Source organism: Triturus cristatus, chromosome 8 (assembly GCF_964204655.1).
Source record: "Triturus cristatus chromosome 8, aTriCri1.1, whole genome shotgun sequence".
NCBI classification, from domain to species: Eukaryota; Metazoa; Chordata; class Amphibia; order Caudata; family Salamandridae; genus Triturus; species Triturus cristatus.
Window position 1 is genome coordinate 775,901,570 of NC_140591.1, and position 25,394 is coordinate 775,926,963.

Consider the following 25,394-nt stretch of genomic DNA (forward strand, 5'->3'; position numbering starts at 1 on the left):
GTCCTCCTCGCAACGAGGACGGCTGTGCGAGTCTCCAACCGAAAGAATTGGATCCACTCTCTGCACTGTAGGAAGGTGCCGCCCGGATTGGTGGAACCTGCCGTGCTGACCGATCAACGAGAAGTTTTGGCTGCAGAGACAGGCCGTGCTGCGGAGCCCAACGCCACTGAGGAGCTCTTTCCGGACCACGCGACTCCTGGAGGAAGGCGATATCATCTTCGACCAAGGAAGTGAGTTTTCCAGTACCGGGACATACTGTCAGAACGGCCCTTGGGTTAGTGAAACGGAGAGCCGATGAGGCAAGGGGGGGGGATCAGCCCTGCATTAGTGTAGTGACACCCGTCTTGGCCCGCTGGTGAAGAAATCAACCGCTGCCCAAGGGGAAGAGTTCTGACAGACTTCTAGTTTCAGGAAGATATTGGGTTTTATTTTTGCTTTGATATGGAGAAAAAGAAAATACTTTGCGCATTAGGGTTCATGTTGACAGTAGCCATTGTTGGGATAACCACATGGTTCGTGGAGGATGTAACTCCCGCTCGGAAGATTCTTGTGTTGACAACTCCGGTGCCTGAGGAGCACTACTTTTATACATTACCGTATCAAGAATTGAAGCATCGACAATCTTACTTGAATAACACTTTCATCCAGATGCTGCATCATACCCACGTTGCTACGAATGCTACGAACTGTTGGATATGTGGGATGATGCCAGCTCATCAGAAGAAAGGAGGAACGCCATTTATACCACTTCCTTTCTCTCATAATGGCTCTTGTAGAGCATGGTATACCTTGCTTTTTGCTACTCGGAAACCAACAGTGGGACGATTGCTCTTCAGACTCAATAAAGAATGCCATCAAGACAAAAATGGGTATCCACAAGCGAATGGGACAATTTGGGAGTGGGAAGAGTACCGACCAGACAATGAATCCATTCCCTACATCTTTACGAACACAAGAGACACTGTGGGAAAGGACAAGTTTGTAATTCAAGTAGCACAAGCTCAAGCGGACCTGTGTGTCCAGAGTGTGGGTTTTATTCCTGTTGGGGTTAGTGATTGCATTACTGTTTTGAATATTGATGGGTTGAACAATAGTACCTTCTTAGCCTCCCATAATACGTACTTTTTGTGTGGAAATAAAGGTTATTACCGTCTGCCGGCTGGGTGGTCTGGGGTATGCTATGTATCATTTCTATTACCTCCAGTATTCTTAGCTCCCGCATCTTATCATAAGGATTTGAAATTATTAAATAATGTGACTGTAAATAGGTATAAACGTACTTTATCAATTGATGATGTAGATCAGACTGACACCAGTCTGCAACAGTATATTGATTTTAACTTGGGACTGTTTTTCTTTGTTGGAGCTGCCCTGAACAGTAGGAAGATCCGAAGATTAACAAGAGTGGTAGAAGCTGTGACGAATCAGACTGCTGCTGCTCTTGGGAATCTTACGGAGGAATTACAGATCACTAGAATTGTTGCATTGCAGAATCGTATGGTATTAGATGTTATGCTAGCTGACAGAGGAGGAGCATGTAAAATTATTGGAAGTAGCTGTTGTGTGTTTATTCCTGATCATACGCCATCGGTTTATAATGCCATCAATAAACTGCATAAGATTGCAGCTGAGATCCATACGGAAAACGGCACTTGGTCCTTTTCTGGATGGTTTTGGGCGTTAATTACTGCCTGGGGATGGAAGGTTCTAACTGGTCTCTGCATTATTGTAGCGGTTCTGTTTTCATGCTGTATCTGCGTTCAGTGTGGTCCTTTACTCTGCTCATTATGTGTATCATTTTGTATCCCCGATAAGAAAGCTATTGCCAATGTCACTTATCAGAAACGTTTAGCTAAGGAAGTAGAAGAGATGATGATAATTGATATATATGATGATTATTCTAACAAGCCGGATGTCTTCAGTAAATGCTGAAAGGGTCGTCTGTTGTAAAGTGAAACAACGATGTGATTAAGCATCTACTAAAGACATTAATTCCCCTCTTATAGATCATGTTTTCTCTGTTATGTTGACCGAAGTTCGGACTCCATTTTGTATTGTCATGCTTCCACGTGTTCCCCACGAGAAGAGTCCAACCTCTGTGTTAGTTGCTCTTGTAATCTGCCTAGTAACAGTCTATAAATAGTTCCTTTGTCCATCTGGCACATGCCCAGACTTGACCGCATCTGTTATCAGTTAGCCTTGCTTGACCATGTTTTCGCGGGCTCAAGGAGTGTGTTAGCTCCGCCCACATATTGATTCAGTATCGAAAATGACCATAAATGGTAATGTTCTTCAGCCTCATGTTGTATCCACCCACTTATGAGCCCCTCTGTTGTGTATAAAAGGAGACTGTGTACGCAAGTTCTTTGTGCTACTCTATGCAATACTGAAGAGTGTTGTGTGGATTGTAGGACCACCCTTAAGGGTTAATAAATGCTGTCTTTGTACTTTGCAGTTTCCGTGCCAACTTCCTTATAGATTCCATTACAGGAGAGCGAACCCTTGTGTCCTGCGGGCCTAGCTGGGGCCTGTATTCATCACAAGCATTGGCCGCGCGGCCGTGAAAGTGACGCGGCAGCGAAAGTGATCGCCATAGCAATGCACTTAATGACCCGTGCCAGAGGAAAGACAGATGGCGTGCACGCGCATGTAACCGCAAGCTTGAAGTCAGAAAAAGCCTGTGGTAGCACTTTCAAAACCCACTTACTAACTGTCTCGCAGAGCAACACATGTGCTGGCTCAGGCGAGACCTAAAAAAAGAAAAATGAATGTGTCCATCTGTAATGAAACTCGTGCTCATGTAAAGCGCTCTGATACCTGATTTCCTTGGGTCTAGTTCGCGCTATATTAAACTCTTTAAAAAAAAAAATATATATATATATATATATATTATTAAATTCCTTTGGGAGCCTTCCTCTTATTAAATTTCATGTGCCGGGGCTTCAATTGGGAGCCTTTAACAATTCTCTGTTACGCTTGTGAGTGCTCTTACCCTTTTTTACCGGCTTGCCCTGTCTTTCTCGTGCTGCATTCCACACGTTCTAAACAACTGGATAAACGCCCCGGTGTCAGGGATCTTGTATTAGATTTCTGCAAGTCTTGGGCTCGAGGAAGTGACTTGCCGTACTGTTCCCTTCTTGTCCTCCTTGCAGTGCAAAGCCTGCAGTATCTATCCACAGCAAGATTAAAGCTTGCACTGCTCTTTGCTCCAGCCTGCTCCTCGTCTGCTACTTGAGTAAAAGCTTTGTTTCTGCTAAGATTCAACGTCATATCCTTATATTCATTTATGAAGATAAGAAGACTGTCAACATTGGAGTAATTTATTTGAACATAGAAATGGGACTACAACGTTTAATTTATGCTACTGAGTACAGCTTTGTTCAATGTTAAATGTTATTTACATTAACCTTATTTCTTTACCCTTTAGCTGGATTCAGGTACTATTTCCTGGTGCCGGTGATATATTAAGTGAAATTTTCATTTTGTTGAGTGGATTTGTTTCATATATCATGCAATGCAACATATCGCTCTACTGCTTTTTTCCTTGACAACACCAGGAGACCCTCGGCTTCCTTGACCGAAGCGCAAAAAGTTGTTTTAACAGAGTCTGTGGAACTAATTTATCTCCCGAAAACAGCACTTAATTATTGATGCATTAACTTGGTGCTGATGGGCAGGAAATTCTAGAAACATTACCAAATATTGATTCTGAGGAGGCAGGAGAGCGGAATGCATCTCTCAGTGAATTAGAGAGTACATTGTTAAAATTAGATTAACAATTTTTGTCCAAAATTTTGATTATATTTCAAAGATTCTATTTTGGTGAATGTAAACATGGTGATGACGAACTGATTGAAGGTTATGTTACTGCTCTCCGTAAATTGGCAGCTTCATGCAGTTTTGGTGAGTGTGTTGAAGAACGAATACGTGATCAGTTAAGACTTGAGTGCAAATGTGTTAAGATTAGACAGGAACTGTGGTCTAAAAGTGATCCAAGTCTTACTGAGGTACTAATGATAGCTCAACAAGTAGGGCATTCAGTGTCATGTATCAAGGAGTTACAGAAGTACAAAGAATCTCCTACTTCTGTGTATTCTCAAAATGTTAAGTCTAAAAAACAGAATCAAACTGTGACCAAAGGAAAGCTGTTGTGTTACAGGTGTGTGTCCACTAATCACTTGGTCAACCTGAAAGATTGTCAAGCCCTACACTTTGTGTGTAACATATGTGGCAAAAAAGGACACTTTGCTAAGTGTTGCAAATCTACAGAAAAACCTAAGTTGACGTTGAAGATGATTCTAACTTTATTCTACAAATAGTCCATGATGTGAATTGTGTTCCAAATGTTGGCTGTGCGTATCCAACTGATGTGGTGGAACTAAATGCCATAAGTATATCCACGATGATGGATTCTGGAGCACAGTTATCACTAGTTTCAGAATCAGTTTTCTACATATTATCAGGGAAAAGTTGCATTACATGACCCAGATGTTCCTCCCTACAATTATGGTGAAAAAACATAGAATTAGTAGGTTACTTTGATGTGGATATATCTTTTAGAGGGAACAAAACATCAGGGAAAATGTATATGCCAGTAACAGGTGATATATTTTTAGCTGGCCACACCAAAAGTTGTTGAGAATGTATCTGCATCCAAAGGCAGTTCCTCAGTGCAAATTCTCAAAGTTGACATATTGAAAGATATATTGGTTAAAAAAATTCTCAGAGGATGTTGATTCAAACGTTGGTTGTGTTAAAGGGTACAAAAATGTGTACGTCTTAAGAAGGATGCATTGCATGTCTCTTACAAGGTATGAAACATTCATTTTAGTCTACAAGGAAAAGTGCATTATGAATTTAAAATGGTACAGGCAGATAGTAATATAGAAGCTGTTGAAGAGTCGCAGTGGATTGCTCCAGTGGTGGTGGCTACGGAATGTTCCGGGGACATCAGGATTTATACAGATCTCAGGTATTTGAATAAGGAGGTTATTGAAGACATATTTCCCTTACCCAATATTACGGAAATAATCAGTTTATTGTGGAAAGCCAAGTATTTTACTATATTGGATATAAGTTCTGCACACCACCAGGTCGAATTGTGTGAAGAATCCAAAATTATGACTTCCAATATAACTCCATTTGTAGTTTAGAGGTTTAATAGGATGCCGTTCGAACTGTGTTCACTGTCCTCTGTCTCTCAAAGACTAATGACACAGTTACTTGGTGGCATTAAGAAGGTTAAGTTCTTTCTGGACGATGTCCTCATTTTCACTGAAACAGTAGAGGAACATTTACATAAAGTGAAAGATGTATTGTGTGTTTTCCACACAAAAGGGATCACTCTGAAAAGTGAGAATTGTAAATTCTGTTGTCCGGACCTAACTTACTTATAGCATGCAATATCTGAATTTGGTATAAAATCTAAAGACAACAAGAAGGAAGAAGTTCAATCTTTCTTAGGGATGGCTGAATTTTATGCCAGATGTGTGCTAAATCTTGCTAAAAGCTCATGTTGCATCAGAGAGTTGCTCAAAAAAGGAACTCCGTTTGAGTGGACGGGGTCTTGTCAGAATGATTTAATGATATTAAATCTGCTTTGTTGTCAGCAAAATCACTTAAGTTTCCATCCAGGATTGCCATGCTGTGTCTTTACTGACCCATGTGATAAGGGTTTAGGTTTAGTCCTGAAGCAAATGCAACATGAAGAGGAAGTCACAATAGCTTTTGCCTCCCATGCTCTAAGAGGAGCAGAGATGCTATACTCTACTATTGAGAAAGAGGCTCTTGCTGTCTTTTGGGCTCTCAGAAAATTCAGGCAATTTGTATGCTGTGTGCGTTTTGTAGTGCAATTGGATCATAAACTATTCCAAGAGATTTTTGGAAAGAAGAGTTTGGACTGTGTCTCTTATCATATTTGTCAATGGATTGCGGGTTTGCAAGGTTTTAAGTTTGTAGTGAAATATGTTCCAAGATGTGAGAATAAATTGGTAGACTGTTTATCAAGATTAACTAGTGAAGTTGAAGGTGCAGGAGAAAGTGATGGTGCTTAGTGGGTTGAGGATTAGGTTAAAGAATGTGTGGTGAGCGGTGGTTGCGTGTCAGAAAGTGAGTGGCTGGAAGGATTAAATGAGGATGTGAAGTTGAAGACTGTGAGAGAAAGTATTGTTTTAGCAAATGGTTTGTGTTCTCATGATGAAAATTTGATGGGCTACGTCAGCTTTTCACAGGAATTGTCTGTTCACAATAGTACTGTGCTGAGAGGTTGCAAATGGATTCCTCCCATTAGTATTAAGGATCGTTTGGAAAGTTTGGCTCATGAGGGACATCAAGTAATGAGTAAAACAAAGGAAAGGCTGAGACAAACTTATTGGTGGCCTGGGATGGATCTTATGGTGGCAAGGATGATTAGAGATTGTGAGGAATGTAAATTGTCTAATACGACCATTAAAGTTAGAACTTCCCCCATGGTAATAAGAGAGATTCCAAAAGAAGTGTGGGGAGATGTTGATTTGGATATTATGGGACCTATTAGCTGTGGCTTTACATCCAAGTATGTGTGGGTCCTGATGAACACACTTTCCCGATGGTCTGAAGTCATGTCAACAGCTGAGATTACTACAGCATCAGTTATAAAGTTTTTGTCTGAAGTGTTTGCGTGTGAAGGCAACCACAAAAGCATTTTGACGGTTACTAAGGTGAAATTTACATAAAAGCAATGGGAGAGTTTTTAGATTCTAGAGGAATTTTACACAAAACATTTGCATTGTATCACCCAGAAACAAATGGAATGGTTGAAAAATTTAACAGGATACTTAAGGAAGCAATTCAAATAGCTAAACAGAGGGAAGTGAGTTGGATTGAGATGGTAAGATGTATAGTGGTAGAGTATAGGTACACACTTCACTCTACCACTGGAATTAGTCCATTTGTACAATTCAGGAACCAGGTTCCCCATACCAAATTGTGTCACCCTTGGGTGCGCGTGTATGGTAAAGATCTGTCTAATTTGGATGAACAGTTAAAGGACGGAATGATGATAGAACTTCATAATAAAGAGCAAAGGAAGATGAGATATGATCTATTCAAGTCAGTCAAATCTCTTGGGGTTGAGGTGGGGGATGTGGTGAAAATAAAATTACCCAGGAATCTAGGTAATGCTCTTTCTCATTTCAGTAAACCATTGAGAGTTATCAAAGTGTTCAAAGGAGCAATTAAGGTGGAGGATGGCCGCATCTGGAATCTTAATTGTGTTGTAAAACTATCTTAATGTATAATGTTTAGGTGTTTGATTTTGTTATGGGGTTAGGGAGGGGTGTGTGTGGTGCTGGGCATCGTATGTCTGTTTTGTATTATATTGGTATGTCCTTCATCCCTTCTTTGGTGTATTGGGCCATCCCATATGTGTTCTTTCTTGGAATGCATCTTGTGAAAGGGATACTAGATTACGAGTAAGGGCAGTTGGAGGATCGACCATTTGATCAGTGGCTGGAGTTCTTTCATGTTATAATAAAGCTTTTCTTAGCTTTACCATCTCCTGTCTGGATCTTTGCCTTCCGATCAGACTTCCACAGTTTACAATCTTTGATGAATTACATTCCTCGTCTCACACAGAACCTCTGAGGACAACTTACAGTTTCTCATATTTAGGCCACTCTGCATGTATCTATTCATTCAGATCACTATGCCAATTGTCGAACGCTGGGCCCTCCTACTGTAGCCAATTTATTTCAGTGTGCCTCTTGGCTAGTCTCTGGTACAGTGCCATAAATGTATATACCAGTTTTGTAAGTTTTGTTTCCAAGTGCATTCCCAAACAATGCATCTGCCACATATCGTTTTAGTAGATACATTCACACACAGATCAAAGAGAATTCATTCATTTGAATTGAACTAGTTTTTTTTCGGGGTCTATTATCACAACTTTTGTTCTTCAAATTAAGTTTCCAAGATATGAGACTTGGAAACTTAACAATTAGAAGAATAACAATTGTGATAAAATCTCATGCTAGGCAGTTGTTTGGGCTCTACTCATCTATGTGAATTTATCTGTCAAATGATATGTGGAAGAATTAGCTACATTATATGCATAATTTGCTCCCTGTTATTACACAAATTTTTCAACAAATAATTTAAATTGTACGGTTTGGAAGCGCAAATAGTAAAGTTCATGTCTCAGGTTGGACAAATAGGAGTATGTCTGTTTGAGTGACTGAACTGTTAAAGATAGAAGCTTTTAGTAATTTGTGCCTTTCTTTTCGTTTCAGTTAATTATTGACACTCCAACGAGTCCTGTGACAAGCGGGCTTCCACTTTTTTTTGTGATCACTGTAACAGCAATTAAACAGGTGAGAATCACTTGTGAATATGGATTTCATAGAAGGTGTTGCTTTACTTGCTTGGTGTATGCTGTGTGCTGTTTTTTGCATATACATGAAAATACCTTGGTACTCAAAGCGTGCTTTGGAAGCCTGCGTCTTGTTTTCGTTTGTTTCAGGTATGGATGCATATTTACCAGTGACTAAAATACTATTTCCTTTATTTCCTCTGCTCCTAGAATCTTGAAATCCTTTTACGATGGTCCTCCCTTAACCTTACAATGTTCAGTGTTATTTTTAACATATATGCCTTATCACCTCAAATATTAACAGAATGAGTAATATTGTCTATTGTATACAAAGTTTTAGTGCGAATGTTGACACCAGTGTTATGTACGTATAATGCACACAATCACCTAAAAAATATTTTGAGCTATAGCTCAAAAGCATGCCCAGTCATATTTTCAGTGTTGCAACAATCTCTGTCTTTTGTCAAGTTACACACCCTGAGCAGTAGTGGGAGAATTGTCCATTTGAGGTATTAAATGAGAGGATACCCAGACATCTTCACTGCCATCAGTCTATTTGATCTCCATTTTGTTTGTAGGCTCTCCTCCTGAAGGGTCCACTAAGATGCAAGCTCTCCCTGCATTATCACTGCCCCAAAGTTGATTTGTTTTCAACCTTGATGAATCTCAACAGTTGCCAATGTCCACAAAAATATTAAAGTGTAATATATCAATTTGAAGGTGTCTATGGGGTGAAGTGACATAGCAGCTCTAGAATACCTTGTTGAAGACTGTATTACTTTTTCATCCCAACAATTGAGATCCCCCACATTGAAAGTGTGAGATACCTAGCATATCTGAACACTCCTTTATAATGGGGATTGTTGGGACAAAGTCCAGACGCATGATAATTACCTGACTTAAAAGTGTCAGGGACTGTCCAGGACTATGTCTGGGACACAGTCAGGGACTTGAGCAAGGACTGGTGACTGAGTAGAGAATGAGTTTAAAACCCATTGCGGAACAGACTCCCACCTACTTAAGGGATACCATGCAAACTATACAACTCCTGGATGACTATCCATATGACCCTGATACTCATCTATTAGTCACTATGGACATAACTGCCCTTTATACAAACATTCCACAACTGGCAGCCCTCGAATGTATTGAATCAGTACTAAATGTTATACCTGCACCACATTTGGTTCCCACAGAATTCATTGTGGCATTACTTAAAATTGCAATGACTCAAAATTATTTTACCTTTTTGGGTCAATTTTTCGTACAAACTAAAGGCGTGGCGATGGGGGCCAGCTTTGCCCCAAACTTGGCCATTATTTACATGAGTGAATTTGAACATCAGTATGTCCTCAATCAATTAAACCCATATAGTGAGTGTATAGAACTGTGGCGTCGATACTTCGACGATATTATATTTGTTTGGCGAGGTGAGGAAGAGGATCTCAAAAAATTCCACCTTTGGTTGGACACATGTTCAACTGACATACAATTCACGATGAACTACAGTAGAGAAAATATTGATTTCCTTGACATCACAATTAAATCAGACTCGGAGTCAGGCAAACTATACACGACACTATTTAGGAAAAGTAGCGAAAGAAATACATTACTGCGTTACTCAAGCCACCATCCCCGTAATTTACGTGATAACTTACCTTTTGGACAGTTTTTACGGATCCGGAGAAATTGTTCAAAAAAAGAAAATTTCCTGGAGGAATCGGCAGGTCTATTGTCCAGATTGATAGACCGTGGCTACCCAATCAGGCTTCTGAAGAAAGCGCGGAAACGTGCGTGGCATAACCACAGGGAACTCTTGCTAACCCCCAAAATTAAAGATAAGACCCACGAGGAACGGTTGGTATGTGTGACTACGTTCAACACTAAAAGTAATGCCATCAAGAAGGCCATTAACCAGCATTGGCATCTAGTGGCTGACGAATTAGGGAACATGCCCACCCCACTACACGCTTTCAGAAAAGGTAAAAATATTAGAGATCATTTGATCAAATCCCTACTACCTGCCAGTCAGACGGTAGGACAGACCACCCTATGGGGTACCCCGGTCATGGGACACCACCAATGTGGCTCATGTAAAGCATGTGCTTTAACCAGAACCATCGACGAGTTCACACATAACAACCACACCTACACATTAAAGGAACATAGCAACTGTAACACATCTGGAGTCATTTATGTAATCACCTGTCCATGTGATTTTTTATACGTGGGCCAAACCGTCCAAAAGGTGAAGTGCCGGATACTGCAACATTGCAGCCGCATTCGCTGCAAGACACCCGGTGCCCCTTTGGTAGAACACTTCATCAATTTCGAACATACAGCAGACAGCCTGAGATGGTGGGTTCTGGAAAAAGTAAAACCTAACCCAAGAGGAGGTGATTTCACTGATATACTGAACAAGCGGGAATATAGATGGATCCACTCTTTAGACACTGTCACCAGGGGTTTGAACGAACTTGAGGAAACCAACAAACAAGTTTCCATTATGAATCACAGATAGAGTTTATCTCTTCCCTAGTAGCCCTGACACTCACATTAATTTAGTCTGCAGTTAAAGGGCTCTTTAATTAGCACTATGTATTGATTTAGAGTAGAGGGTACTTAACATCTGGACACCCGTTCACTGTATAATTACATTGTTGTATAATTATGTTTTATATTTTGTCAATATATGTGGATACATGATCTGTTAACTTAAATTGTTGTTCTATCTATTGTCTGTACGTCATTGAATTACCTCAATCGCCCACCACAATTGTTGTAATTTTTGTTTAAATATGTTCATTGTCTTCGTTATGGGTTCCAATTGTTTTTCCCTTATGTTTCATGATGTAATGGGACCTTCTCAGTGTATGTTAGTCCTTCTATACTGTTTATACACTGTTAACTACCTAACACATGTAAACGGTTGCCTTGGCAACCGCATGGAAAAGCGGTTGAGCTCGCGTTTCATTTGGAGCGAGCACGGAGACAGACGCTCCGTTATTTAGCAGGTGAGGAGGATCTCACGTTCCCCTCACCCCAGACAGTGCATGTACTCATCATGAGCCCCCCTTGTGACATTGTGTTTAGATCATATCGGACCTTGATTATTCATAACAGTCCTTCTACTCTTTCCGGGTCCACAGTCATTAACTCGTATACGGTTGCCTTGGTAACCGCACGAAGTCGCGGTCGAGCTCACACTGCACTGGGGCGCGAACGGAGACAGACGCTCCGTGGTTCTGCACATTTATTGTGTTCTCGTGGTAAGTTTTTCCACTGCCCATATCCACACACCGTAGATCTTTAATCCACTCAGGCCTAGTTTGAAGTGACCATGCCCCCCTTTTTGGTTTTAGCCTTGATTGAATCCTACGCCTCGGCGATACTTCCTGAATAACGGCAGATACATCGCTTACGGTTCCAATTGTATTCTCGATGCGGTAAGATGCCCCTTCTGTTGTTCTATTGCTCACAAACGGCCTGCCATATAGTCACAGCCTAATTAGTTCCACTTAGCCTGATGTGGGTTTTTAGAGTGACCGACACTCTTCACGGTGTGTTTGGTATAATGAGATTTTGTCGATACATGGAATCTATTTCAGTATTATTTTTTCATTTAGAACGAATTTGCTTGACCTGTGACATCAAGCCCTCCATTCATTGGAATCCGGGATTTCTTCCTGTGATTTAAATCAATTAGGTATGTGATTAATACAACATACCTTGCTTTTAAATGTGTTTTAATTAGGACAACATCCTCACACCCCCTTGTTTTAACGTTACAGGTGTTTCAGTTAAGACCACCTTTCAGTCAGGTTGCCCCCTCTTTGGTCCTGATGAAGACCCGCAAGGCCAAGGCTTAAAAATCCCTAAGGCCATCAAGACGGGTCGAAACGTCGACGCCCACCCTTTACTACCTGGGACACATAATCAGCTTTTCGTGCAAGACCATCAACGGGGTCATTTTTTGAAATATACTAATATAATTCTGTATTTAATGAATGTGACTAGGTTGCTTGGATTCTGGACGGTGAATCACCACCGATCCACATTGCCTAAAATTGATTGAATTTTCTCACTACTATGTATCTTTCATTTCTTGTCTCATTCACTCACTCTTTAATCACCTTCCTTTGATGCACGTTTCTCCTTGGAGCAACCTCGTTCTGTCCTATTAATATTGCAAAAATTGCTAAAAAATAAACTTATGTATATCAGCTCACAGTGTTTTGGATGTTGTCCTTTGTTAGTATGAACTATTTATTGAATATTGCGAGCCTTTGTTCTTAAAGAAAATTTCTGTTTTTTAGGCTCAGGATTAGCTAAGCAATAAACTAAGCGAAGCATATGTCTCAGATATATTGATCATTGGTTAAGCCCACTGTTTTTGGTATCAGTAATTCACCCAGGTCCTTTTACCATGGGTTACCCCATTTTTGTAATGGAGTAGAGAACGTAAGCAGAAAGAAGAGTACAGCTCTGCCCAGGATCACACAGGAAGTCAGAAGAGAATAGGGATCCAAAGGGGAAGCCTGCACAAGTGAACACAATGGCTAAGACTCAGAAAGGATTGACACTCAAAAGGCAATTTAGCATTCTGAATAACTACAACCAGGACGGACGTGCAAGACATATATATACACATAACAACATTAGCAATAAAGGGAATATGGGGTATAGCACCCGGGAGCTCGACACAATAAGAGTGAAGCTCAGTAAGTTCCTCACCCACAATTGCTGTTACAGATACTGACTGCAAATACCCACTTATAGTATATATATGCAAAGGCAGGGTCTGTGGAGCTGATACCTATGGTGATGTTATAAATGTAACTTAAAGACAATAGTCTCAGTAGAAAAGAAACACCACCTAGGTTGTCAGCCCATGGATCCTGGCGATTAAACAAGAACACGTTAGGCCGTAACAGCAACGGTGTAGAACTAAATGCACAGCCGTCATAGACAAGGATCTAGCAAGGAGGAGTGCTTAAGAGGAAAGAAGGGTAACAAGGACACACCTGGCAGAAAGCAAGTAATAAACATACAAGGAAACTAGAAGGAGGACAGTAGAACAGGAAGACAGCAATCTATGGACTGAAAAGCAGTAACTGGGACAAAGGAAATACTGGGAGCGGATTCAATGGTGCATTAAATAGTACGAGTTTAGGAATCAGGGAAACAAGGAATAGCTAAGGATCAAGAGTCAAGGGATCACTGAAGACAGTGCTAATTCAGGAACAAGGAATGCTATTGCTCAGGAACAGGAATCAAGGTAATACTACAGGCAGTTGCTAATTCAGAAACAAGGATAGGTACAGCTCAGGAACAAAAATCAAGGAAACACTGAAAGCAGTGTTAGTGCATGAACAAGGATAGCTATAGCTCAGGAATCAAGAGAGTATTGCAGTCAGTGTTAATCAGGAACAAGGAATAGCTGCAACTCAGGAACAGGTACAAGGAATAACTATAGCTCAGGAATCAAGGAATAACAACAGCTCAGGAAACAAGGATAGCAAAAGCTCAGGAAACAATGATTGGCCTCACCGGAACACAGCTACAATGGCCAACCCTGGACTAAATGGAGCTGGGGTTTAAAAGAGCTCACAGTAATCATGTGAATCAGGTGAGAGCAGGCTAGCAGCAGCCAGCCACAGGTGAACTGAATTCCTCCACCCATCCCTGGCCTGCAGGGGTTCAGCCGAAGCAATGAGCAGGGGGTTATAGGTAATGGAGTCATGAGCAGACTGGCTTCCACAAAACCTGGCATGGATTGGGAATGGATGTCAATGCCCAAATAGTGGCCAAATGGCTGGAAGTCAGGGTATGCATGCAGGAGAGTGTCTGGAATCTTATTAGAACACTGGAAAGTCACACAATGCGGTGCCCCGGTGGTAGGCACGAGAGCGCAGGGAGCGAATTGTGACAAAAAGGTAGAGAAACCTTCACTACCTTGTAAGAAACTTTTGCTAACTATTTCACAGCTAGTACTGGATCGGTAATGTCTCATTTTGACATGCTGGAAAGCATACAAGATAGCGCTCTGGGCAGAGCACATGACAGGATTGGTTTTAAGAAAATAATCCAACCGGAAAAGTTACATACCCTGAAAGAGACCGTGGTAAAAGTAGAAAGATTACTAAGCAGTCAGTTGACTGAATTAGAGGTCAGTCAACTGACACTGACCTATAATGACGAAGTGAATAATGCTGCCAAGCATACTACTTACGTAAACACAGAAGGCTGTATGAGATTGGCAAAAAGTCAGACCAACTTTTTGGCTTGGTTAAGTTGACAGTGGTAGCCACCAATGGAAATAGGCAATGTATTCTAAGGGGGGGGGGGGGGGGGGGTGAATATTTGTAGACTGGAAAAAAGGACAGCCCTTTGCTGTCTTCTGCAGCAGAAAGGGAAGACCATGCAGCCTCCGACACAGCCGGCATGTTATAGAGGGTACATATTCCAACACTGACAGATTAAGAAAGGAGGGTTTTAGATGAAGAGTTAATATTAGTGTAAATTGCTGAGACTATACAGCAGCTACAGAGCAAGAAAGCACTGGGGCCTAATGGTCATCCTGCTGAACTATTTAAACAAATGGCATCACTGTTGGCCCCCCCACTTACTCAACATATTTAGAGGCTTGTGCAGTAGGATAGCTCCTGGGGACTTTAGACACGGCATCATAATGATTATACATAGGCAAAATCCAAAAATAAATGCTCGTTCTACCACATTATTTCACTTGCTAACACAGAAGTGCAAATTCCTGCTGTAGGAAGGTGGATATCTGACTATGGTTACCCCCAACTTTTTGCCTAGTGTCTAGCTGGTTTTTCGACTTAGTTGGCCTGAGATCCTGCCATTCAGGGTCTCAGGCTATCTGCTCTCTCTTTGAAATGGACTCCATGTACCCTAGGTACATACCCAATTGGTAAGGATCACCTTATTGGACCCTGTACAGTGTACCCTAGGTACCCAGGGCATAGGTGTACCCTAGGCCTACCAGGGGCTGCAGCATGTATTATGCCACCCCTGGCCTGGCCTTCCATTATGACACAACTGGCTGATCACTCAGCTGGGGCAAGGTCGTGTAATCACCCCTTGCTTAGGTGTAGTATTCCTATACCTACATTATATATAGACACATGTGTACCTATCAGCCACTCCTATGGCAGGCCTTAACAATCCTGGAGGCAGACTGCTTGGTAACATGTGAGATGGTGCTCTAGCATGAGCTGAGCCTGTCTGCAGCTTTCAGAACCATGTCCTTATAGCTGTTCTATGATATAGCCTACCATATACTCTTAAAGTACTTTATAATCTTAAACGGTTATGGTAACTATGGTTTGGCTTTATCAAAACATGTCGTGTAAGGTGTCTAACACTTTGGAATAATACCCCCATACCATTTCTGGTGATGAGGATATTATTCCTCCCTTCTAGAGGGAGAGACATGTTAAAATCCTACTTTGCTGTTTAACTCTCACCAAAGCCTCAGCATCACAAAATGGATGCTGCTGCCACAGACACGAGTCTGACCTCCTGCAGCTGGGAGCCCTCCCAGCCAGGGAGGCCTGGACAATAGGTTTCCTGCTTGGGGAGGTGCTAGCACCTCCCCAGACAGACTTTAGTGTATTGGGGCAGGGAGGGCTGAAAGGAATGAGACATGCCTGAGGCACACAAGGTGCTCCATGCATAGTCCAGTTCAAACCGGTGCTGGGGCACTCCAGCCCCAGCTCTGGCGCGAAACTGGACAAAGGAAAGGGGGTGTAGCCACTCCCCTTCCTGGTCCCACCCATAGGAGGGACCTTGCAGGTAGCCCAGCCCACTAGCCCAGTATATTAGTAGCTAGTTGGGCCCTGCTAAATTAGATTAACCTGAATCTGCAACTTGAACAGAAACTCTGCACCTTCGACATTCGACCTCAGGAAGAAGACTGAAGAAATCTCCCTTGTGGCCAAGGAGTGACCACCCTGGGCAACCAGGCACCATCCAGCGACCACTGCTTGCTTTGCGACTGAATCCTACGAGGGACGACTGCAGAGACTGTCCAGCGCCGAGACTTCCAGACACCTCTGAACCAGATCCACATCTCCAGCGAAGCTGAGACCCGTGGAGGCGACGAGGGACGTGGGACCGGCGACTTGGGAAAAGTGGCTAGTAACTGACTAGCGTGACTTCTGAGGCTTCCTCGAGGCTGTGCTTGGGGAATTGAGAAGCCCCACTCCCGAGCACCATCTGCAAAGAAGACCACCTTCTGCACCTGTGTTGCTCGACGGGTTGTCCGGTTGCTGGCCCGTTGGCTAGTAGCCTCTGCGACGACGAACCTTTACTTTCAACTTGCTGGTCCGGCTCCTCCAGACTGGCACCCGCTCCTCTGTGAAAGAGAAGCACCCCAGACTTTCCTGGTCTGCACCAGAAGCAAGTCCTCCATCCTGCGTGGGTTCCGCTTGCCAAGGCTTGTTGGGTCCTGACTCGACTTCGACGCCGCCGACAGCAAGAGCCTTCGTGGGACAGCTCACCTCCTGGTCGTCCTCGACGTCTCCTGGTACCCGTGACTGCTGCGACAAGCTTCACCTCTTCACCTGCGTCTTCACGACATCGCCTGGTTCCTTCCTGGTTCCTTCCCGGCTCCTGGCTGGTGACCTAGACTCTGTCCCTTCTGCTTGCAGGTTCCTTCCTTCTTGATCCCCACCTTGGGATCCACCAGACACTCTTCACTGACTGGCTGTCAGCAACTTTCCTTCAGGCATCCATAGAAGTCCACGACGAAACCCGACGCAAGTTCACACCTATGCACCCACAGCCCGTGAGCTAGGTAACTTGGGTACTTCGGTGCTCACCAGGGTATTGACTATCCTAGGGTCTAGTTTCCGAGTCTCGACTTTCTAGCTATACCAGAAGTGTCCTAAAACTGCTTATTTCTAACTGCTAGTGATTCTATCAACTTTTACGCATTACGCGTGAGTGTTTCCACTCTGCACCTGAATCCCGTGGGCCTCCCACTTCCTAACTGTTGGTAGTGTAGTGTAGCCCCAGCGATTCCCTAGGCCTAGGCCTATCCTGTGTTCGTGACAGTGGTCCTTATACCACTTGCTTAGTATATGGTTTGCGTGGCCCCTAGGGCCTAACTGTATTACTTACCTGTGTGACTTGATTCGAGGTAAGTACAACACAGTCTTATTTAAGACTGTGTTGTACTTACCTCGAATCTCATAAAGAGTGCTGAGGGTTTGCCTAGAATAAATACATTCTATTTTTATATATATCTGTTGTGGTGTCCTTTCATTTGGTATTCAAGGGATTACATATGGTATAACAGCTAGCTTCACATGCCATTCAGAGTTTAGCCTAAGACTGCTCTTGTCCATGCTACCACTAGGATAGCTGGTCTATAAGGTTGACTTTACAACCAATCACCATAAGGGTTGTTTGCACTGATACAGGGTGTACACTAGAATTAGTGACATCATATATCAGGCCAACTTCTCACACCTGCTAAACAACTTTCAAACAGGTTTATGAAGGTCACTACTCTACTGATTCACCCAGACCAGAGAGGCAATACGCCTCCCAGATCCACATGGTTAAACCTCTGCAGGCTCCATGAATGGTGGGAACAGATGAGGCTGAGCAAAAATCCACTGCAATCCTTAACCTCGATGTTGAGATGGCATTTAACTCTGGCAGCCGGAGATATCGATCTCACCAGGGATGCTTTGGGTTCAGCTCCTGCTTTCGAAATTGATGGAACTTCCTGAACACGGCCTCTCCAGAAAGGGTCAGAGTAAGTGGTTTTCTCTCTCCAACTTTTGGATTACACACAAAGCAAGGATACTCTCCATCCCCCCTTCTGTTTGCGCAATCAATTGAACCCCTAGCTTGCTGGTTTAGGCCTGCACCTGGAATTGGTGAATTTAAACTGATGGGTGGACTATCAGGTAAAATATCAAAGTATGCTAATTTCCTCTTACTATACTCTAACCAACTTTAGGGAATCTAGCGGGCGTTCAGGTTATCAGATTGAGTTGTGTAAAACTACTGTCTTGAACATACCTTGAGCTCAAGGGAATTACAGGCTAACAATAATAAAATGACTGTAGAGGGTTTTAAATAATTTGGGATAAAGATATCAAGAGTCAAGGAGATCTTCCTTCGTGGACCTTTCTGAGGCCAGAGTCAGAGGACTGTTCATGGAGATTGTAGTCAATATAAAATAATGCAGCATCCGGATATCTGGTAAAAAAAACTGGACGTTATGTATGCAAACACCCTGATACAAATGGTCGTGGGGATTGTGGTGCCCTGATGTGCTCGTTATATTTATTTCTCATTTTTTATTCTGTGATATAAAAATGAATTAAAAAAGTGTTTGAAATTAACAGAATTCTTTGACAGTATTTGCTTCCTGTATTTACCTCACTTAACTTTTAACTAGTCTAGTTATTTCCAACAACAGTGACTCGCATACCCCTTTGTAAAAGGTTCACCTAGGAGTCCTCATTAAAAGGACTGTAAATTGTTAAACGATTAATTTATTTTTCATGGTCCGAGGAACAGAAGTAATCCTCTTATGTAGAACCTGTCTGTAAATTATCGACATAGTGCTTTTTTTCTTGATTTTCCCAACCAAGACCAGTAGGGAAGGTATTTTAGAAACAAAGAAATACCGTCGAGATTTAAAAACAAAATATTTGTACTAGGAATGCGTAATCAATAATGGTGTTTAGTATTAACTGAAATTGGAAAGTTTTTTGTTAGCTGCACAGGATCAAGATGAGTCCATTCCTGCAGCGAAGGCTGGGAATAGTTAATATTCTACTACCTCTTAAATGAAATTACATTGTTTATTCTTCCTAGGATCTTTCTATTGGGGGAATACATAGTATGAAAGTAGTGGAAAGATGAGTCAAGTCTGCTATTTGACCTGACTAGGATTATTCAGGAGGTAGTAGAACTATGCGATCATTAAAAAGCACAACTCTGTAAAACAGAATTCGTTTTTGAGAGGAATGTGGGCGGGGTGATCTTTACACAGTTCCTGGAACCAATGAAATTCTCTGGATGTCTCCACTCTCTGAGCATGCACTGCACTGCCTTGAGTGGACTATAATGCTCCTTGCCTTCCTCAACAATGGTTATTAGGACGGAAAGGTTCTCTGCATTGTAATAGATGTGCTCCTCTAGCCTGAGTGCCCAACTGTACTGTTGTCTGCATCTCCAATGCTGATTTGTTTTTGTCATAGGCAAACACGGATCATGTGTGAGAGCTACCCTCATAGTGCCACCTTCACCAATAGTTAAGCAGTGTGGCGTTGCAGCATATCGTGTAGTGATCAGTAGAAGTGAACAGATCCTTTTTTATCCTATGTCACTGGAGTAAGGCCTACAGTCTCACTCCGCTTTCTAAAGTTCCACTGCTGTTTGCTTAACTCACCCTTGGCCTACATCAGGTAGAGTGCTGAGTAGTGCAGGAGTAGTGACTGTGCTGGATGTATATGTCCATGGGAAGTGGTACAGTACAGAGGTAGAGCAGCACTGTGTAGTACATGACTGGGTAGTGCATGTACTGAGTGTATGTATGCCTGCAAGGATTACATTACTTGAGAGATGTAGTGCTGTGCCGTAAAAAGCATGTGCTTGGTGTATATGTGCTTGCGAGAAGTACAATACTTGAAGGCTGAAGTGTTGTGTAGCGCGTATGGTTAGTGCATGCGTGCTGGCAGTGTGAATGTTTGAAAAGCTACAGTACTGAGCAGTGTGCATGGTCTGGAATGGCATAATCTGTAAAAAAAAACTATGGATTTAGGCACAGATCTCTGTATTGGGGGTGAATGTTTGACATTGTTTCAGCATTCCGTCCATCAATTGTTCTTTATGCATATGTTGCCCTAATTGGGCGAAGGTATGTCCAGACATGGGTCCCGTGCTCACCATTAGCCTGGCTGATGAGAGATACCCTGAAACCAGTCTCAGGATGCTTGTTTCCGGTCCATAGAGGATCTGGCCTGGCAGTTCAGGCTGGACTGCTCCCATGGGGAACAGGGTCAAGACTGATTTGCATACGGCTGGGTCTAAACTGGAATGACATGGTGTGCAATAAACAAAGGATTTAGGCCTAGATCTGTGTACTGGGGCGTGAATGTTTGACATAGTTTAATCATTCCGTCCATCAGTTGTGTTTTTTTGCATGAACTTTTTTCCCTAGCACGGAACTTCACGATACTTGGCAAACCTTACCGTAGCTGACTAAGCTAGTGATCGGCCAAGTTTTGTACACATCCATCCATTGGGTCAAAAGTTATAGGAAAATAAAAAACACTTTTATAAAGGAAAGTTCATCTGAAGCATAACTACACACATTTAATAGAGGCACCTGCTCCTACAAGCAGCCAATTATGATACTTACTCATAAATATATTCATGTTTTGCTCTACCCTTATAATAAAAATCTTCATAGCTATCAGCTATTTTGTTTCTTCTTCAGTAGGCAATTACTTGTGATTGTGTCAGTCTCATTTGTATTGCTGTGTTACTGTTAAAAAGCTTGGCTTTTGTTCTGTGTGCTGAGGCTGTTTGAATGGGGTAGGAGGATATGCCCTGCTGTTGAGGTCTCAATGGGCTTGCCAGACAGCTTGCCTTCTCAGTAGGGAACTGTGCCAGGGACAGCTCTATTTTCTTTCTTTTTCAGCAACTACATATTTGAAACACTGCAAAGTAACCAGTCAGAAGAATCGCTCATTGGAAACATCCAGTTGGGTGTCCCCTTTGATCTAACTCCGATAAAACATGTGTTTAAAGCCATCAAATAGCCATCTTGGAATTTTTTGTGAAAGGACTTAATTCTGGGCAGGTAGTTTTTTTTTTGGTTTGCTCTGATGGATATCATTTGTAGGTCTACTGTAATCAGGGCCACTGAAATTGTGCGGCAGGAGAGGGCCAAATTGTGTGGCAGGGTTGAGTAAATTATAGAGCAAGAAAAGGCAAATTATGCTGCTTAATGCGGCACAGTTTGTAATAGTATTATTTCATTTATTTATCATTTGTACACTTGGTAACACTGTCTGGACATTGGTTGCACCCCAATAGTACCAATTTAACTCCCAATTTAGCAATAAACAACAGAAAGTTGGCCATTCCAGCTTTGCAAAGGGCCTTCTACCACGCGGCAACACGTCAGTTTATTTTTAGTAACTTTTGAACCGTTTGAGCTAGAAACACATTTCTTTGTTGTTGTTAAAATCTGCAGATTATGCATCAGATGGGGATTATATGGCAAATGCGACAAATGTATAATGATACGAAAATCTCTGAGGCTGCACATTCACATATTTCTAGTGGCCTTGACTGTAATGAATTGTCCCTGTGGATCAGTCTGCACTTTGGTGCATTTGCAGTGATTTTTTAAAAACATTGAAAACTCTACAGTTTCATCTCTGTCACCTCTGCTTTTGGCGTGTGTTCTTTTATCTGCAACACAGGAAACCTAGTTGTAGCACTTCACTGTATGGGTAGAAAAAAAAGAACAGAACAAACCTTTGGCCTTAAAGGCCCATGACCTTTATGTAAACGAGTAGGGGATCAGTTCTAAGGAAGTCTATGCAAGAATATCTTGATCCCCTGGGTTACCAAATCTAAGGATCTGCATGTTTTCTGGTATTAAAAAAGGTGTCCAGCTCCATTTCATATCATCAAGAAGCTCAGAAATAAAGTCTGATTATTCTCTTAAAGAACTTTGCTTGCACTGTGTGACATATAGTTTTTGTCACTGTCATGGAAGCAGTTTGGTAGACCTGACAGCCTTAGGATTGTCTCTCCCCGCCCAACTTTTTGCCTTCCTCCTCCACTTTTTCTGACCTTGTTGTTGCTGGTACTAGGGCTCTGTACACTTTAACACTGCAAACCAGTGCTGAAGTGTTTGTGCTCTCTCCCCTAAACATGGTGACATTGGTTCATCCCCAGTTGGCATATTCAATTTACTCATAGGTCCCTAGTAAAGTGCACTACATGTGCCCAGGGCCTGTAAATTGAATGCTACAGGTGGACCTGCAGCACTTATTGTGCCACCCACTGAAGTAGCCCTCTAACCGTGGCTCAGGCCTGCCATTGCAGAGCCTGTGTGTGCAGTTTACTCTGCCATTTCGACCTGGAAAAATAAACCTTTTGTCAGGCCCAAACCGTCCATTTTCATACATATAAGTCACTCCGAAGGTGGGCCCTAGACAACCCAGAGGGCAGGGTGCCCTGTATTTAAAAGGCAGGACATGCACCTTTAAGCGTTACATGTCCTGATAGTAAGAAACTCTTACATTCGTTTTTCACTACTGCAAGGCATATCTCTCAGAATAGCATTGAGACTACCTTATTTGGGGAAAATTGAAATTATCGATATTATAGGTAAAAATACGACTAGAATCGGTACAATTTATGGGCTATTGCTGGATAAGCTTGAAGATGACATAGAGCATACGGAAATTGCTTGGGCAGAGAAAGTTGACAACCCAAATGTAGATATCGATATGAGCCTTTATCTTTCATCATGTCTCCTTATGTCAGCTAGGTTAAAAGCCCAGACGTATAAAACTATATATAACTTATATTTTACCCCGGCCAAATTATTCACTTGGGGCAAAAGAGAGAATGATCATTGTCCTAGATGCAATAAAGGCCCCGCTACATTAATACACATGTTTAGTGAGTGTGATCAATTAACTCTCATTAAAAAAATGATCTGTGAATTTTGGGATGAAGTGTTTGGCCATAAGTAAACGTGACTCCCCCACGTTATATTTGTTAGGAACATAAAATACACTTAGCCTAAATAGGGATGAAGAAGCCATGCTTTTTATTGGAGCGGCGGTCCTTCGGATTATACTAGCAGCTCGGTGGAAAGATTCAGACCCGCCATGTTTTCAAGTGTGGTTAGCCCGCTTTCTTGGTGTCTTTAACCAGGAAAGCGCCATCTATTCTACTAGAGGGCTAAAATCGGCGATGCGTGGCAAGGTGATTTGGCAACCAATTATTAACTGGAGAAAGGGGCTCTGCGTAGTTTGAGAATAAATCACTGTAATATCTTTTTTTTTCTTTCTCACAACGAGAATGTATTATATATGAAAGTGCCTGTATTATATTTGAAAGTGTCGGCATATTGTATTGTATAATATTTTTGTATTAGGACTTCAGTCTCTGCTGGTTCTGAAATAAAAAAAAAAAAAGAGACTACCTTATTACCTTTTGTAAGTGTAATTCCGAATTGTGAAGAGATAGACTTTTCAAGTTTGGTGACTCTGGAATCACAATTTAAAATCCAAACTTATGGTGAAGTTGGATTTTAAAGTCCAATTCTGAAAATGCCAATGGGCATTTTCTTACTATAGCCATTTGGTGCCTGTTGCCCGTCTCTGATCACATGTCTGGGGTGGATGACAGTTGGGCTTTGTGTATTCCCCTTAGACGGCCACACACAACAGGGGCTTAGGTGAGACTAGATACGCCATCCTGGCAGGAAAGGAGGAAGAAGCTGGACCCAGCCTCACATACACCTGAATAGGCTGTGTCCTGTCCCCACACAAAGAGCTGCATACCCCCCTGTAGTGAATCTTGAACAAGGGCAGGATGGGAAGACCTCTATGCACTTCAAAGCAATGTCTTTGAAGTCTCCCCTACTTCAAATGCACAACTGGGTATAAGTCTCCCCCACTTCAAATGCACAACTGGGTATAAGTACTGGACCTCAGACACTACCACTTCAGTACATTTCTGGACTTGTGGATACTCGCCAGGAAGGACTGCTATGCTACGGAAGGACTGCCACTCTGCTGGACCGCTGCTTTGCTGGACTCCTGTTTAACTGTGCAGTCATGCTGCCCTCCTGCCTGGTGAGAAGGGTCGAATCTGCATCAATTGTCCCCAGAATTGAAAGGGACTCCAAGGGCTAACTGGCTGGCCCCCTATTCTGAAGTCTCAGGGACATAAAAGACTGCTTCTGCACCTGGACTCTGCTTTCTGAGTCTGTGGTGCCACCCCAGTCCTGGACCCTTGGAAGTGGGCGTCAAGTGTATCTCCAGCAGAACCGACGCATCCTCTGCTGAGCGATGCATCCCCGAGCAGAACCAACACATCTCCTCGGCTGAATTATGCATCTTCGAGCAGAACCAACGCATTGTTACTGCTGCATGGATTGGACCCGTCGCATAAGACTTGCATCACTGCAGCCACCCACATCTAGGACTGACGCATCGCCTTCGGAACCACTGCTGTGCAACTCTCTACCCGAAGCAAGCTTCTCACATTCTTCTTTGACAGCAGCCTCAACGGATTATACCGGATCTCCGCATCGCAGCTTAATTGCTTATGTGAGCCAATGCATTGCCTCTGCTGCGCCTTCAATCCTCGACACCAGACTTCGCATTACAAGCCTTGTTGACAGGATCCTTGACAACGCAGCAGGACCTCGCACCCCTAGCCTCATCCAATCTCGGAATCAACGAATCGCCTCCGTTGCACGACTCATCTTCGACATGGATCCACGCAAGTGCTCAGCAACCCGGATTAAGGTACTTTTTATTCTGCAGGCCTAACTGGGTCCCTGTAGCGGGACTGCGCTCCATTCGGGCGGCCTGAACTTTTGACTTTGTCCTGGTCTGGCACGCCTAGATATCCCAAATAGGATGTTTGCTTCTTGGTGCTATTTTACTGTAAAAACTTTGAAAACCTGTATCTCAAGTTATACTATTGGATTTTTGTTGTTTTTGTCTCGTTTAATTAATTAAATTAAGCTCTGTTTTTCTAACCTGGTGTGGAATCTTTTTGTATGGTGTTTTCACTGTTTTACTGTTTGAAGTGTTGTGCAAGTACTTTATCTATTGCCTCTAAGTTAAGCCTGATTGCTCTGTGCCAAGCTACCAGAGAGTGAACACAGGTTAATTTAGGGTTTGCCTGCTTCATACCCTGACTTGGAGCGTGGATGCTGCTTGAGTAGTGCTCATACCTCAGTCAACCAACAACCCAATTTTTAACAGGGTGGATAGATCATTGGTCA

General features: G+C 42.5%; 1 protein-coding gene across 3 annotated transcripts in view; it reads left to right on the forward strand.

Annotated features, from left to right (window-relative positions):
- ATP11A (ATPase phospholipid transporting 11A) overlaps positions 1-25,394 on the forward strand; it is a 791,426-nt gene that overhangs the window by 302,456 nt on the left and 463,576 nt on the right. For all 3 annotated transcript variants that reach the window (XM_085622216.1, XM_085622218.1, XM_085622217.1), the window contains exon 4: positions 8,268-8,348. In XM_085622216.1, the coding sequence (XP_085478342.1) occupies positions 8,268-8,348 (81 nt within the window). The remainder of the gene's footprint in view (positions 1-8,267; positions 8,349-25,394) is intronic.